This window comes from Periophthalmus magnuspinnatus, chromosome 8 (assembly GCF_009829125.3).
Source record: "Periophthalmus magnuspinnatus isolate fPerMag1 chromosome 8, fPerMag1.2.pri, whole genome shotgun sequence".
Taxonomy (NCBI): domain Eukaryota; kingdom Metazoa; phylum Chordata; class Actinopteri; order Gobiiformes; family Gobiidae; genus Periophthalmus; species Periophthalmus magnuspinnatus.
In genome coordinates this window covers 22,677,797-22,693,036 of record NC_047133.1, presented here as the reverse complement: position 1 = coordinate 22,693,036, position 15,240 = coordinate 22,677,797, and the positions used below count along the sequence as shown (strand labels likewise).

The 15,240-nt window shown below is 37.6% G+C and overlaps 1 protein-coding gene across 1 annotated transcript in view; it reads right to left on the bottom strand.

Moving 5' to 3' along the window:
* Positions 1–302: 302 nt before the first annotated feature.
* baiap3 (BAI1 associated protein 3) overlaps positions 303–15,240 on the bottom strand; it is a 57,650-nt gene continuing 42,712 nt past the window's right edge. Inside the window, exons 18-34 of the mRNA XM_033971789.2 lie at positions 15,103–15,159; positions 14,076–14,173; positions 13,950–14,001; positions 13,069–13,220; positions 12,791–12,914; positions 11,576–11,716; positions 10,248–10,343; positions 8,859–9,074; positions 7,353–7,421; positions 7,175–7,254; positions 6,509–6,617; positions 5,523–5,594; positions 3,453–3,536; positions 1,751–1,871; positions 1,535–1,658; positions 1,088–1,293; positions 303–409 (exon numbers count right to left, since the gene is read on the bottom strand). Coding sequence (XP_033827680.1) covers positions 303–409; positions 1,088–1,293; positions 1,535–1,658; positions 1,751–1,871; positions 3,453–3,536; positions 5,523–5,594; positions 6,509–6,617; positions 7,175–7,254; positions 7,353–7,421; positions 8,859–9,074; positions 10,248–10,343; positions 11,576–11,716; positions 12,791–12,914; positions 13,069–13,220; positions 13,950–14,001; positions 14,076–14,173; positions 15,103–15,159 — 1,908 coding nt within the window. The remainder of the gene's footprint in view (positions 410–1,087; positions 1,294–1,534; positions 1,659–1,750; positions 1,872–3,452; positions 3,537–5,522; positions 5,595–6,508; positions 6,618–7,174; positions 7,255–7,352; positions 7,422–8,858; positions 9,075–10,247; positions 10,344–11,575; positions 11,717–12,790; positions 12,915–13,068; positions 13,221–13,949; positions 14,002–14,075; positions 14,174–15,102; positions 15,160–15,240) is intronic.

Sequence of the window (15,240 nt, the reverse complement as noted above, 5' to 3'; positions counted from 1 at the left end):
GAGGTATCGAGTCTAAATGAATACTATTAGTACGCTACTTTCACAAAATAGTTCTATCATATCAAAGATTATACAACAAGGATAACATTACAAAAAATAGAGACTGATAACATTTAGCTTAATTTATAAACGTGTAAAATATAGTAGTAGACGGTTTGCACAGTGGCAGGATGTAATACGAAAAAGCATCATGTTTTTTTTAGGTACGGAACAAACAACATTGAAAAAGTGTGAAATACTGTAAACAGGATACCAGTACAAAAGCACACGTGAGACGGGTCAGGAAACACTGTGTCAGATCCTCACTCTTCGTTCTCCATTGATTTCTCGATCTCCTTCAGCCTGCGGACAAACTCTTGGGCCTCCCTGTCTCCGATGCGCGCGTCCAGCATCCTCATGATTGGCTTCTCTGGAGGGGAGAGCAAACAGATGAGACCGGTCACAGAGCCTGACACAAATAAAACCCGATTGAAAGGCTGTCTATGTTGTATTACAGGGAAAAGAATGGAAGACCAAGATCTATGCCCTGTGGTGCTCCGAGACAATATTGAAAAAGAGAGAAAACAGATATAGCTCTGGGTGATATGTAACACAGAGTCTAGTGAGAGATGGGTAGAAAATTATTACTTTTACTCAATGTTTTAAAGGAACATATAAAATTGTACTTTTGAAACTTTTTACTTAAATCAACACCGTGTAACTTTCTGGAGGTGGCACATCATAAGCATGATTCCATAGAAAGAGAAAGCAAAAATCATACTTTGGAATATTCTCAAAAATGTGTGCAGTAAATCAATCAACATATCATCTTTGCAATTAAAGAGCCATAGATTTAGGGGCGATAAGGTAAGAATATAAGTAGTTTTTACCGAACAACTTTTCCCATCTTCCTCCCTTTATTATCTTATTGATGTTTTACTGTGCATTGACTTTATAGTTTTAGATTTTTCATGCCCCTCTATTTTTCATATGACTTGATTTTCAACGTAGTATTTCATGTATAAAAAACAAAAACAAAACAACAACAATGTAAGACCTATGTCTGTGCCCTGTGGTGCACCATGTAGTTAACATTAGTTTCATGTACCACTGGGTTTACTGCGGGACAGGTGCAGAATGATGGGCTGCACGTTCTTCCCCTGCGGTGAAGAGTTGGGTCTGCCCGGCCAACAGAAGTCGCTCAGAGGAGCCACAGCCTCACCCGCGAAGTCATTAGTCGATAGCCAGTCATAGTCCATCACAGTGAAGGTTAGACAGGCAAATCTGTGCCGGTACTGCTCTGGACTGACGTGGCTGGAAATATAGACAGATTAAATGAGAGTTGTCATGTTACAGAAATTTCAAACTCTATTTTAACACTAGGAAAAGGCTCAGCACTGATTTTGATATAGCACATTTTTTTTATAGACAATACAATGACATTTTCGACACAAAAAAGTAGTAGTTTCTTTAATGTTGCGACATGATCACTCTAAAACTACTCTAACTCTAACTAAACTAATCAGGACAGGAAAGGGTAAACAACTGGACTTACAAGTAAAACAGCTCATCAAAAACAGGATGTAGTGTTTTGAGTTTCACTTGTGTTCGCTGACTCTTTGCAATAGGGAAAAGATGGTGAGGACAGAGCTCCACAATGACAAACGGATCACTCAGACCTAAAACAAGTATATAATAACCGTAATAAGTTGAAATTTAAAGGTGAAATTATTTTCTAAAATTGACATGATAGATGCCGATTGGGTTTTACCATTGGCGTCTAGTGCAAGGATATCAGCAGCATGAAGGATCTCCACTGTAAGTCTCTGCTCCGAAGCATCGTAGTAGCACTTAACACTGATTCGACCAAATCGAGTGTGCTTGAGTGTTTTCTGAAATAAACTTTACTGGTTAAAAATAAGAACAACAATGTATAGCAGTGGCGTGTGGTCAAGGCAATCAAGGCAAGCAGTACTTGACCAATAAATGCTAAAATCATCATGTGTCAAAAGTATAATTAAACAGTTATAAAATATATACACAAGCACACTAAAGTAACTGAGCAGACTGCAGCATCCGCGGTTTCAAACGTCTTATTAACTTGTGTTGTTGTCCTATGCTAGGTAGGCCATACTGTGCCATTATACTTACATGTGTGGCACACTCTCAACATACGCTTTTACAATCAGAGAGCCAGCCTGTTGTTTTTAGAGGCTTGCACATCCGTACTGAGGACCGCTCAAACAGCGCTGCATAAACCCATATTATAGATCCATGGGAAGCGGGCAGATTATTTCTATTAAGAGATTTCTATTAAGTGCACATGTGCAGCAGGAGACAACAACAGCAGTGCCGACTTTAAACACAAGTGTCTAAAATAACTTGCTTTTAGCACTAAGTCATTGTTAGAAATACAGACAGTCATTTAGTCAAACATGAGCTAGTTTCAGGATTAGTTTGTGTGAAATGGAGGATCAGGACGGAGCAGTGGAGTGATAGCGGCTGGGGCAGTTAGGGATGTCTGGTCTGTGGCCTGTGTGTTTATGAAGAGATGGAATAATGGGACTATTACATGTGTGTGGAGGAACATGTGGCTGTTTTGGACCTGCTCTGCTTCAGGAAAATACAGGACGCTGGTTTTGATTTGCATCTGTGAAGTGAAAATGAGCACTGTTCTAAAGCACGGCTGTGTTTAAGGGGACGTTTGTGACACATGAGGCTGTATTATAAGTGCACCTGTTATTGTTAGAATCTCTTCATGAATGAACATTTTTGTTTAGTAAGTGCATTACACATCTGCAGAGCTGTCACATGTCACTCATCTGGTTTCTAGATGGATAATGTTAATTACATAGATAACAATAGTACTGAAGCCTCAGCTGCATAAATGAGGTGTAGGAGTTCAAATCTGAGTACAAACAGGGTGTCAAATACAGTCCAATATATACAAATATGAATAAACTAAACTAATTTGACTCCAAATAGCTCATTATGCTTTTAATATGTAAAATAAATATATAAATATATTAATTCGCTATTAGTTTGTATAGAAAGTGGTGTTGTATTGATGTGCACCCCAAGTCTGCTTGCCTACCCATAAAAGTCACCGCACGCTACTGATGTACAGTATTTCACATATACTTTATAGGCTACTGAATTGTACAAGTAATTGACCCTAATCAGACCCTCATGATCCAGGTCTTGTTATCTTTGATGCACGAATGTATCTGCTGTTTGTACGGAAATGTAATATTTTCAGTTTGGTCTATTGTTACATTTATGAATCATTGCATAAGCAGTGTTCAAATCATTTTATTTATTTTTTTTTTTTTTACATAACTTGTCCATGAGGAGACATTCCTGGAGACTTGTTGAAAGAATTTGTCATAGCCCTGACTTGTCCAGATGCAGCTTAGACAATAGAAGAAAACAGATGTGGCCAGATCAATATTTTCCTATTGACCCAAACGAACCTGATGGGAAATCTTCTCCAGATAGTACTGTTCAATCAGCTCAAAGGACGAACACTTGTTCAGCTTCAACTCCTCCTCCAGAGCCTAAAACAACAAAAAGTGATTATATGCACCAGTACAAGACATAACATTATGTGTGTATGTATTATTTAGGTAACTTTAAGGTTAAGATATGCAGAAAAATACATAGGAAATTGAAAATCAAAGTTGTTATCGACCGATTTTATTGAAATGTTATTATTGTGATTTTCATTTTGATAAATTTCCTTCATTGACCAATATTGTTAATAAATAAAACCAGTCCTACAATATCACAGAGCACCACATGCTACACTACAGAGTGAAAAGCTTTTATACAGTATTCAGGCATTAACAACTACCTGTCAGTGTATATTAATTTAAGGTCTACTTAAAAACTGTACTTTTATAAGACAATGTAAATATTTAAATACATTTAAACACATAACACATTAACACAGATACAAAATAAAAATGGACACAAGCAGACAAGACTGAAGGTGGATTGGGGGCAATATGTTGACAAATATCAACTCAAGATGTCATTCCTATGATAACACCATTTTGGTGAATCATGTTTAAATTTTTCCAGACTCCCACTGAGAAACAGGTGGACTCAACCAGGAGCAGTGAAGTGCACACCCCCAGAAGAAGCCAACTTCAGCCACCTCCTGAAGGCTCTATAGATACTTGAGTTTTCAGTGTTTACAGATTCATGAAAGGCAAATCAAAATTGGCATGCAGTCCTGATCCACAACTATAGGCCCATTAATCACTGAGACATCAACCATGAGCTGGTTTCCAAATGGCAAAATTCAGAGTTTTGTATAGTCACGTGAACACACCCTATGACTAGTCCAGGTTCTGAGTGTTTCAGGAGCTTTGCTTCACAATAAAGTTCATATAATCACTGGTGTCCTTGTTATTTTCTTTCTTGTCCATAATATGGAGTACAAAGCACCAATTACACCTTTTTTAGAGTAATCCCTTATCACTATTAATAATCTGTTCAATCACCAAAACATCACACAATTCATACATCCAATTTTCTACTGAAAAACAATTTGGTTTGTTTCCAGTTAATCATAATCAGTCTTTGCTCTATTATAAAAGCAAGATTGGCAATTTTGTATTGATTTTTTGTTGAGCAGATCTGCAACCTAACAAGCACGTAGCCGGCCTTAAGAAGATGCTTCTATTTAACACAGTGCCATAACATGTGGAATAATGTTCCTTTTTGCCCACAGCCACCCCAGCAGAGGTCAGAGGAGTGTGTGCCTACTTATTTTTGTTAGGCTGGAGATATGCTCTGTGTAGTGTTTTAAGTTGAATCATCAAGTCTCACTGATTTGGGTTAAATGGCAAGTTAAATACTAACATAAAGGTTGTGTTTCAGTTTTTATAGTTTTTCAGATGTTTGGAAATATTCTTTTAGCAAGGAAAAAAATATTAATAAAATAAAATATATCTTACTTTTTAGACTAAATCATTATACAGACACTGTAAACATATGACACTGTAAACACATCCTCTAATGAGGCTGAGGAAACCTGTCAGGAGCAATGGGTGACCACAGTGCAGTGCCAAGGGATCCTTTCAGATTAAGGACTAGGTTCATAGTAAGAAAAAAAATAGCTGGAGTCTATTCTGCATTTGTTAGGTTATGGGTTGATATGAGAAAAACAAATTTATTTATTTATTAATTAAAATTAACCCCAACCAAGCAAGGAAACACGTGCAAAGAAAAGTAGCATATTTGTAATTACTCCATTGTTAATAACACCTATAATAATAATACTATTTTCTCTATTTATGCTTCTAAAACGTCTATTGAAAATTTTATGTGAAAAAGGATAAGACGATGTGGGGTCTTAAAAGCTTTAAATCTTACAAAACAAGCTTAAGAAAATCAAACAAACACCTGTACTGTACTTTCTAAGCACAAACAGCTGCCATGGCCACAGTAATTATATTTTTCACTACACTTTACAGCAGCCCTTAAATAAACTAAGTTAGATCTGTATATGACACAGTTTAACAGCTTGTATGCACCTTGAAATCTCCGCTCTTCATATCGTCCACAGTGAGACCCTCTCCATTGGCGTGAAAGAACTGCAGCAGCGTCTAATCATTCCAGTGAAAAGTAAAAGAAAAAGGATCAATACATTTTCACACAAACAGCATGAACTCAAGTCTGTTTCTCGGTTGCTTTCAACACTTGGCCCACACATTTAGCATGGCATGACTTTTTCCTGAAAATCTGCCACCATCTTGTCCAGCTGGCCACTATAGCATTAGCATACACAGAACACTCTATGGTACATTGTTATTCACAAGGTGTGCTTCCTAGATGCTTCATAAATATCTGATGTACGCTAACATCTTGAACAGCAGAAAAGCTCGTTCTGCGCTAATTAAAGGTGATGGAAACAGTAGTGATGATGACGTGACATGCATTCATTCAAATATAAACTGTACCACTGGACAGCTATAATGAAAAACAGATATTAAAATAGATATAGAATAGCCAAAAGCGTACTCAAGTAAGAGTATCATTATTACTTTAAAATAATATTACTCAAGTAGGAGTACAAAGTAGTAGTCCAAGAAATTACTCAAGAGTAAAAAAGTGTAAACTATTAAGTAACTTAAAGACTAACTGTTGGGACGTAGCATCTGAATTATAATTTAAAGTTAATGTAATTGGAAGGACAAAATATTAGACAAGCACAAAATCTGGTATTTTCAAAAGATAGACATATTTAGAAAGATATAGCTATAAACTAAATAATATCTGAAGGAGCAGTGCAAGAAATACAGTGTTCAAATCATTTCAAATTATCAGCATTAAACTTTTGCCTTGTTTTTGTTTGTAGATTTAACCACAATGGGTAGAGGAACCAAAATGATTTACTCAAGTTAGAGTACTGTTACCTGAATAAAAATATTACTCAAGTAGGAGTAAAAGAGTGTTGCAAAGAAAGTACAGTTTTTTATATGTAATGCACCTGTGGATATCTCAAATTTTCACTACTAACCTCAACAGTGTATTGAAAGCGGTTGTAAAACTCTATTTGCACCCCTCTGTTTTCAGTAACTGCATCCAGGATCATTCTAAGCAGGAGCTCCCACATGCCTTGAAGCACCCTGTAAAATCAAACTGAGGGTTAAATTAACAAGAGCATATCATTCAATCCCATGGAACATTTTACATCCAGGAAATTGTTCTAGACAAATTACATTTGAAATGGCATCCTCTTTATCTGTCACACACTGATGAAAAAAATCCCCATGGGTCTATTTATGGGAACACTTGGAGACAAAATGTGTGAGGGAAGTAATTCATTAGCACCTATATACCATAGTACAAAACCATTTCAAGGATATACATAAATAACAACCTGCCATACAAATCAAAAGAGTATCTGCAATAAATTACAAAGGCATGGTTGATCAACATAATCCAGTACAAATACTGCAAGACCAAGAAGCATGACAGTGGTAAAATAAAAAGTTGCTGAAATAATAATTTGGGTAAAAATGTTAATTGAAACCCACCATACTTTTAATGTACTTTGGTATACTGTGTAATACCAAGTTCACAGCATATGAAGAAATATAATGAAATAAGGCCTTAAACTAGAACACTTTTGTTTACATTTTGTTGACATCTTACAAATACATCTATTACTAGATTACATTACCTTGTCAGATTCTCCTTAACCAGGTTGTCAGTCAGGATGTTCATGGTGTCCTGCAAATACTTCATAAGTGGAGACACGGCCTGGAAAAATCATTACCGCACATCAAAACTCCGATGGCATGTATTGATCGGATAAATGACTTTAACAGATAAACACATGAGTGGTCTCAGGGTCTCACCTCATCATTGTTGATGGAGTCTGGAGACAGGCTTATGTGTTGGATGTACCTCCGCAGCTCAGGCAGCATCTGAAAAGAAAGATTTCATCACTCAACTGAATGTTTAATGTCCTCAAAATATAGGCATACAATGGTTTAAATGTCCTGAAAGATGCAAAATTGACTCCTGTGAGCTTTAAGTCATGTTATAATATTGTTTCTTCATCAAAAACATACCTGGAGATGTGTTTTATTTCGTTCACACATGTTTCAGTAACCCTTTATCATTACTCCATATCTACATCTCCAAAGCTCAAAATCTTCTGATCCACTTTGTGATGTCATGTAGTGGTAGTTTTCAAGTTAACAGCTCCTTTTACCTTTAGTTCAGTAGAGATCTGCAATTCCAGGGCTTAAAGTATCCAAATGATTCTAGTGGGGGTGTATGGAGTTTAAAAACACAGTGGAGCACTTCCTGTATTACCACATGACATTAACAGGGTGGATCAGGGTGTTTTCTCGGCCTCAAAACTCAGCCTAAATATGAGTTTGTGTGTTAAACATGTATTATATTGATTTATTGGATTGAATGACATTCAAGCCAGTTGCACTTTAAACCAAGATAACAAAATAAAAATGAAAGTACAATACCTCTGGTTCACAGTCAGGTACATACACTGTAAAGCATGATGGCTTTGTTTGTCAACTGATGTTATTGTAAGACCTCAGGGACCGGCCTCCTGCTGGTGCCCAGAATAGAACTAAACATGGGGAATCAGCGTTTCTGTTTTATGCAGCTAAAACCTGGAACAGTCCTGAAGATGTGAGACAGGCCTCTACTATGACAACGTTTAAATCCAGGCTCAAAATGGTTCTGTTTAGTTGTGCATATGACTGAAAGGTTTTTATTCTGCAATCAATTCTTTGAATGTTAATGTTATGATGGCTATTTATGTTTTGATTTATTTGTATTGATTTTAATGTCTTTCTTATTCTAAAGCTCTTTGAATATAGAAAAGGCTTGATACTATTCAAATACCACAATAATAATAAAAAGGCATCTTTCAATAATATTACAACGTGGCCTCATACTACACAGATCAAGACAATTCTAAAACTATTCAAGAAAAAATTTTGTCCTCAGTAATCATTTCATTTTCCCAGATTTGTTACTAATTAAAGTATAGCATCTAGTTTCAATACTACTTTCAGTATCATTTAGTATCTGGGCATCACTGTTTTGGCAACTCCAATTGGGGCTGTGCAATTAATACAATTTTAATCTAGCTCTGAGTTGGTAGTAAATCAAAATTTGTATTGTTTATGTTCAGGAAATACACATTAAAAGTCATTTTAGTTTAGTCAGATTTAGTTTTAGTTTTTTAAGACAATATAAAGCTGAATGGAAAAGCAAGATTGTTCAATATGAAAAAAAACAAAACAAAAAAACACAATTAAGATAAATCTCATTGACATATGGCCCAGCCCTAACTCCCATCCACAACTATGGTATGTTCAGTGCAGTACCTTGTCAGTGAGCACAGAGATGAGCCTTTTGGCCTCCCTCTGCAGATCCAGGTCCATGTTGTAGAGCTGTCCATTCAGAGCCTTATACACCTGCTCCTTCCCCTCCGCCCCACACGACTCCTCCATGGCCTGCTCCACCCCGCACCAGTCCAGGTCCCGCGGCAGGTGGCCCAAAAACACCCTTACGTGCTCCATGCTGTTCAGGGCGATGCAGAGCTGAGCAGGAAGCCAAGAGCAAGAGAACAAAGGAGAAAGAAGAGAGGTGGGAAAAGAAAAGCAGCAAGGCTATAGAAGCAGGAATGGATGCAATATAGTGTTACATATATGTACGTTGTCACATGTTATGTATAAACTGTCTCTTAGTACAGCTTCCTAAAGAACATTTAAATTCTTTTGTGTTGTCTAGTAGATGCATCAGTAAAGCAAAACTAAGCCAGAAAGCGATGTGTATATTTTTAAGTGCTATTTTCTTACTGCATTGACAGATATTTTTTCTTGTGATAAGAGGCATCAGGTAGGAAAACAAAACAATACAATATGCTAGCTCCTGCTGTTTCACTCAAATTGCATTACTCAAAAAAAAAGTCACCCTACTTCCCTTTCACTGAGGACAAGTGTCTGATGCTTGCAGAGGTCAGGACTTGTGACTAGCTGCCATAATTGCAGCAGACCGTGAGCCTCAGATGGGGGAGCAATTGCACATGGAAGTATGTTTACCTAAACAAAAGCAACCCTCTCTGAGTGTCTCGGTTATACCTGACACAAAAGTGAAGCGACTTTTCTTCTTCATTGTTTGGATTTTGTTCCCACATACCAACCAGAGTTTTAAAATACCAGTCATCTATTCATGCACATCTAAGTATTTCAAGGCGCGCTATCTAACTTTTCTGCTGGAGGGTCTGCAGGATCTGTTATTGTCTGCATACAATGTTTCAGACGCATTTATCTCCATGGAGACCAGAAAGTGACATGACTAAGCCACATTAATTACATCTTAGATCTATGTAGAGATAACCTAGCAAAAATAAATAAATAAATAAATAAAAATATCAAATTAATAATAATAATAATAATAATAATAATAATAATAATAATAATAATAATAATAATAATAATAATAATAATAATATACCTACACAGCCTCAAGCATATGGCTTATACAAACTTAAGGGTAGATAGGTCGTCTTGCTTTTTCTCATTTATTCCCAAAGAGTAACGTTGCATAAACAGCCCTGTTTCTGTTTTGTTTGTGTTTGTTTGCACATATCTTCTCGCCCATCTCCTGCTGCGGTCCCTGTGTTGCCTGGAAGGACACTTGCTGACATTTGGGTTCCAGCGTCATCGTGCACACCCCCGTCCTCCCTGTGCTGCGTTGGCTAAAGGCGTTACCTGCACTGTGAAGCTCTTGTGGTCTCGGCCCAGCTGGCTCCTTTCAATCTTACGGGTCATCATCTCAGAGTAACACACGGCCTCGTTGCAGAAATTCTGTTCAATAAAAAAAATGTGGTGGTACAATCGTGGTGGTTTCAATGCTGGTGTGATCATGGTGTGAGTGACATGATCCAAAAACTATAGTAACAATAACACATTTTAGGTTCTTGATTTATTTTCTCCATACAAACTTGACAAGCCTCTCAAAGTTCCAGTCTACAGTAGGCCAATCTAAATCAATCTAATTCCTCCCCCTTATGTTTGTATTTTTACTTTTAGTTAACCAGGAAGTCCCAATGGGATTCAGAATCTCCTTCAGAAGAGATACCTGGCCAAGGTAACGACAACAGTAGAATAGGAACAAAGGTTTCCAAGGTAGTCAACAATGTTTTAAACTTTAGACATTTCAGATCCCACCTGAATGTAGCCACAGTTGCCCTGGGTCTGAATGATGGTAACGAGGCAGCCAACTACCTCTCTGACAATCATCAGTCATTAACACACCACATTCAAATAAGTGTCTTGCCCAAGGACACAATATGTAATCATTGGATTTATATAGTGCCATTCAAAACACCCAAAACACTTCACAGTGCATTATTAATTTACTCCACACTCGGTGGTAGTCAGCTACTTCTGTCGTCATAGCTTAGTCATAGCTGTCCTGGGGCAGACTGACGGATGTGAGGCTGCTGCCATTGGCCCCTCTGACCACCACCAACACTCACACACCACATTCGTATTAGTCAATGTGGGTGAAGTGCCTCGCCTAAGGACATAACAACAGTTTCTTTGCCACTGGCACCCCACTGTGAAACCTGATTTTCTCCGTGGTCTCCAATCCAAATATTAACCATCCCGACCTTCAACATCAAGCTTGGACAATATGGCCAGCACTAGTAGGCACTGGTTAGAGGTGAAATTGTTCTGCCAATATTTTAAGTTAATAATAACTATTATATTAGTGACTGCAGCATCTGTTATCTGTATTTTTCAAGCCATATGTGTATACTGTAATATACTGTACTGTACTGTACATTATACTTATATAATGTACTATAAGCACTTTTCAGAACTTTCAGTGATAAGAACGGAGTTACATTATTATAGATATAGATATTATTACCTTAAGACCTGTTTATATAATATATTCATACTGAGGCAAGACAAACTCCCAGTTGCCTGTATTTAGAGACTTCATATCATAACTGGATAATAGCAGAAGTCAGGGGACATTTGGACAGTCTGGTCAGTTGTGATGATGATGATGTGAGGAGGTTACTCACATCCGTTAGTCTGGTGATGAAGATGAAGGCCCCAGCAGAGTCGGGCCAGGACAGCTGCTGCCACATCTCTCTGACCTGAGCGAAGCAGAGAGTCACCTCCACCGCCGATGAGCTGTGCTTAGCCTGGCCCAATGGCTCCAACTGCAGGAAGAGTAGAATTATGGTGGAACAATTCTTAAATGTGTTTTGTAATCATAATTCAGATGTATATGTTCTCTTTTGACTCATCACCAACAAAGGGCTGAATTACGTAAGGCCATCATAAAAAGTACTCAGCATTCTACATGTTATTTGCTCTGTTCTCATGTCCATGGTTACCTATTACGTGTTATGTAATGAAAGAATCACGTTTACATATCACATTAACATACAAGTGTTTTCATTGAAGGATGGGCTACTTTTGTGAATGTATATTTTTGTGAATCACAACACAGGATTATAGGACTGGAGTAGTTGATACTGAATTCTGTTGAAATTAAAAATGTCCTGTTATATGCAAAGTTCTGAATACATTTCCCATTCAAAAGGTTTAATTGTTTGTTTTTTTTAATTGCCATGGTGATGGTCCTAATTTTTCATCATTTTGAAACTCAGCAATAGTAGTTATTGTGTATGCATATTGTGAATTGTTATTTACAGTGACACATTTTCATTTTTCAAGTGGACATTAAAATATAACATGACAGCATTATTGTCTCACTCATAGACTGTATAAAGAAGTGAACTAAGTGAGTGTGACGTCACCCATAACGTTGGGGTCCAGTCAAATGAAACTCATCGAGGCTAGAGCAGTTATAGGGGAGAATTTGGAGCTGAGGTCCATATTTGCAATTCTGACTTCGAGTATCATAGCAACCAAAGAGCCCATCTGGAGCGAGGCTGAAAGTAACGCCCCTTCCCACCCGCACCGCTGGTTTAGCAGGGAGCAGGCGCTTAGCAACACTGTCAATCAAGCCTGTTGCTAAGGCTAGCGGAAACGACCTCAAGGAAAGAAGGATTTGTCTGTTATTAATGTTCATATCTTGATTTACGGATACAATGGTGAAATAAAAACACCAGGATGACGAGGCTGACTGCAGCAGTTACAGAGAGTGGAGTGACAATTGGAGCCAACGTCGACTGAGCTGGAAGTGTGCCCGTGATCAGTTCCCAGTTGAAATGTAATGACTATCCAGATTAGCTATGTCCATTTATATATACAGTCTATGGTCTCACCTTGTCCGTGTCTACAGCCTTGCAGACCCTGTCACATGACCTGTCGTGAACTATCTGCAGCCACTTGTGAATAGACGACTTAAACCAGTTGTGAAATCCAGTCAGGGCCAACATTTTTGCATCCCTGTTCAAAAAGAGCACAAGACTTTTTCTCAATAAAACTCCAAACTTTATCTTCAATATCCTCATATCCTCTCTGACATTTCAGATAAATAACAACGACAGCAGATGACTTTTGAAGCCACGGTGTGATTAGAGGTGCAGAGAGAGGGACCCACTTGAGAGGCAAGAACTCGCGAAAGCCTTTGAGGATCTTTAGGGACGTGAAGAGTTCAAAGATGGTCTCTCCCATAGTCTGGGTCAGTCTGGAGGTCTCCTGTTCAAGAGTCCCACACAGTCGCTCCATGGCCACGTTGACATCATCTGCTACCTGCAACAAACAACAACACTTTGGTACTTTATGTCACAGCATGATGTAATATGGATATAGCATAATAACTAAAACTGTTATTGGGGTAATTACATGATGAATACACATGGAAACAAAATTCATGTATTATTCTACTTAGGCAAATTGACTCTTGTGAGCTTTAAACCATGTTTTAATGCTGTTACCTCACCAAAACCATACCTGGAGATGTGTTTTGTTTCATTCACAGATGTTTAAGGAATCCTGGATTATTAGTCTGTCTGCATCCCCAAAGCTCAAATGCTCTGTTCCACCTTGTGATGTCATGTAGTAGCAGTTTTCAAGTTAACAGCTAAGTTTTACTTTTAGTTCAGAAGAGACAATTTCAGGGCTGATATCATCCAAATGATTCCTGTGAAGGTGCATGGAGTTTAAACACAGTGGAGCACTTCCTGTATTTCCACACGACATCACAAGGTGGAACAGAGTGTTTTCTGTTTGAGAGAAGAACTCAGACTAAATATGCAGGGTTTGTGTGTTAAATATGTGTGAATGAAACAAAACAAAACTCCAGGTATCTTTGTGATGAGGAAACAACATTATAACATATCAGAAAATACAGTAATATGGGGCCTGTAATAATGTTTTTTATATCTTATTGAAAACATTTACAATTGAACTAAAATCTCACCAAATCTTGAGAGGGCTCTATACTTTTTATTTGCAATAGTATCAGGCTTAATTACGTACAAGTTTCTCCAGTTGCCTGTATGTGATGCTGAAGAAATCCACTTTGACTGCGCTGAAAAAACACAATAAAAACATTGGCATTAGAAAAACATTCATTTTCAATAATATTTGACTGCTGTTGTTTACCTGTAAAAAAGTTTGTTGTAGATATTCTGAGCTCTTTGCACATCTACGCACACTGCATCTACAACTTGTATCAACTTCTTCAACTGCTCCTCCAATGTCTAGATTCAAAAACAGAAGGTATTTTTAATGCCAGAAAAAAGAATCATGACAGGGAAAATTAGTTCCGATTATTGCTGTATTTTTACATGTCTAAGAAAAGTCTGATCATCAAAAACACTACATAACTCTGCCAGTTAATTAGTGGATTTTAGAGTAACAGGAACTCAAAGTACATGACATTTAAAATACCTCTTTAATTTATGTCCTGTTCGTTTTCTGTTTCATTTTTGCCTTTGCCACAATAGTTTGCAGTTTTTCCATAGACTGTATAAAGGAGTGGCCCAAGGGAGTGTGAATCCACCATAGTGTTCAGCTCCAGCCAAATGAAGCTCATTGAGGCGAGTTATGACAGAAGAAAATTTGGAGTTTCGCCCACAAGTATCATAGCAACCAAAGAGTCAATCTGGATCAAGGCTTTTGCAGATAATGCCCCTTCCGCTTAGCAACTCCGTCAATCAAACCTGTTGTTAACGCTAGCGGAAGTTACCTTGAGGAACGTTCATATCTTAATTTCCAGACAAAAAAACCCCAAAACACCAGCATGTAGAGTGGGTTAATACGAACATTTTAAGAGCAATATAACAAGCATGACACTAGCAGTTATAGAGAGAGGGACAACAGTTTTCAGTAGAAAGTGAATTCTAGTCAATGCAGCAGGAAGTGTGTCCATGCTCACTTCCTGCTTGGAACGCAGCGACTAGCAGGTTAGCTATGTCCATTTTTATATACGTACTGTTTTTTGCATATATTTGTAAAACATTGCACAGGTGTGAACAGTCAGAAAGAAATCAGATTACTCACATCACATGTAACTATATTATACTATATATTATACTATATTTATATGGTATTTCTATAATCTGATCATCCCAGAAATCAGATAATGAAATGGTGAGCTGTCTAAGGTGATGTATTTGAATGTACTCACTCCATCTTCTGCTTTGTATCTCTTTATTAGGCCCTCGTACCATTCGGCTGTTCCTTTCTGTAGAGCAATCACATGGATTAGAAGAGGTCCATGCTCAGATTACTGTATTTTCCGGACTATAAATTGCATAGTTTGGCC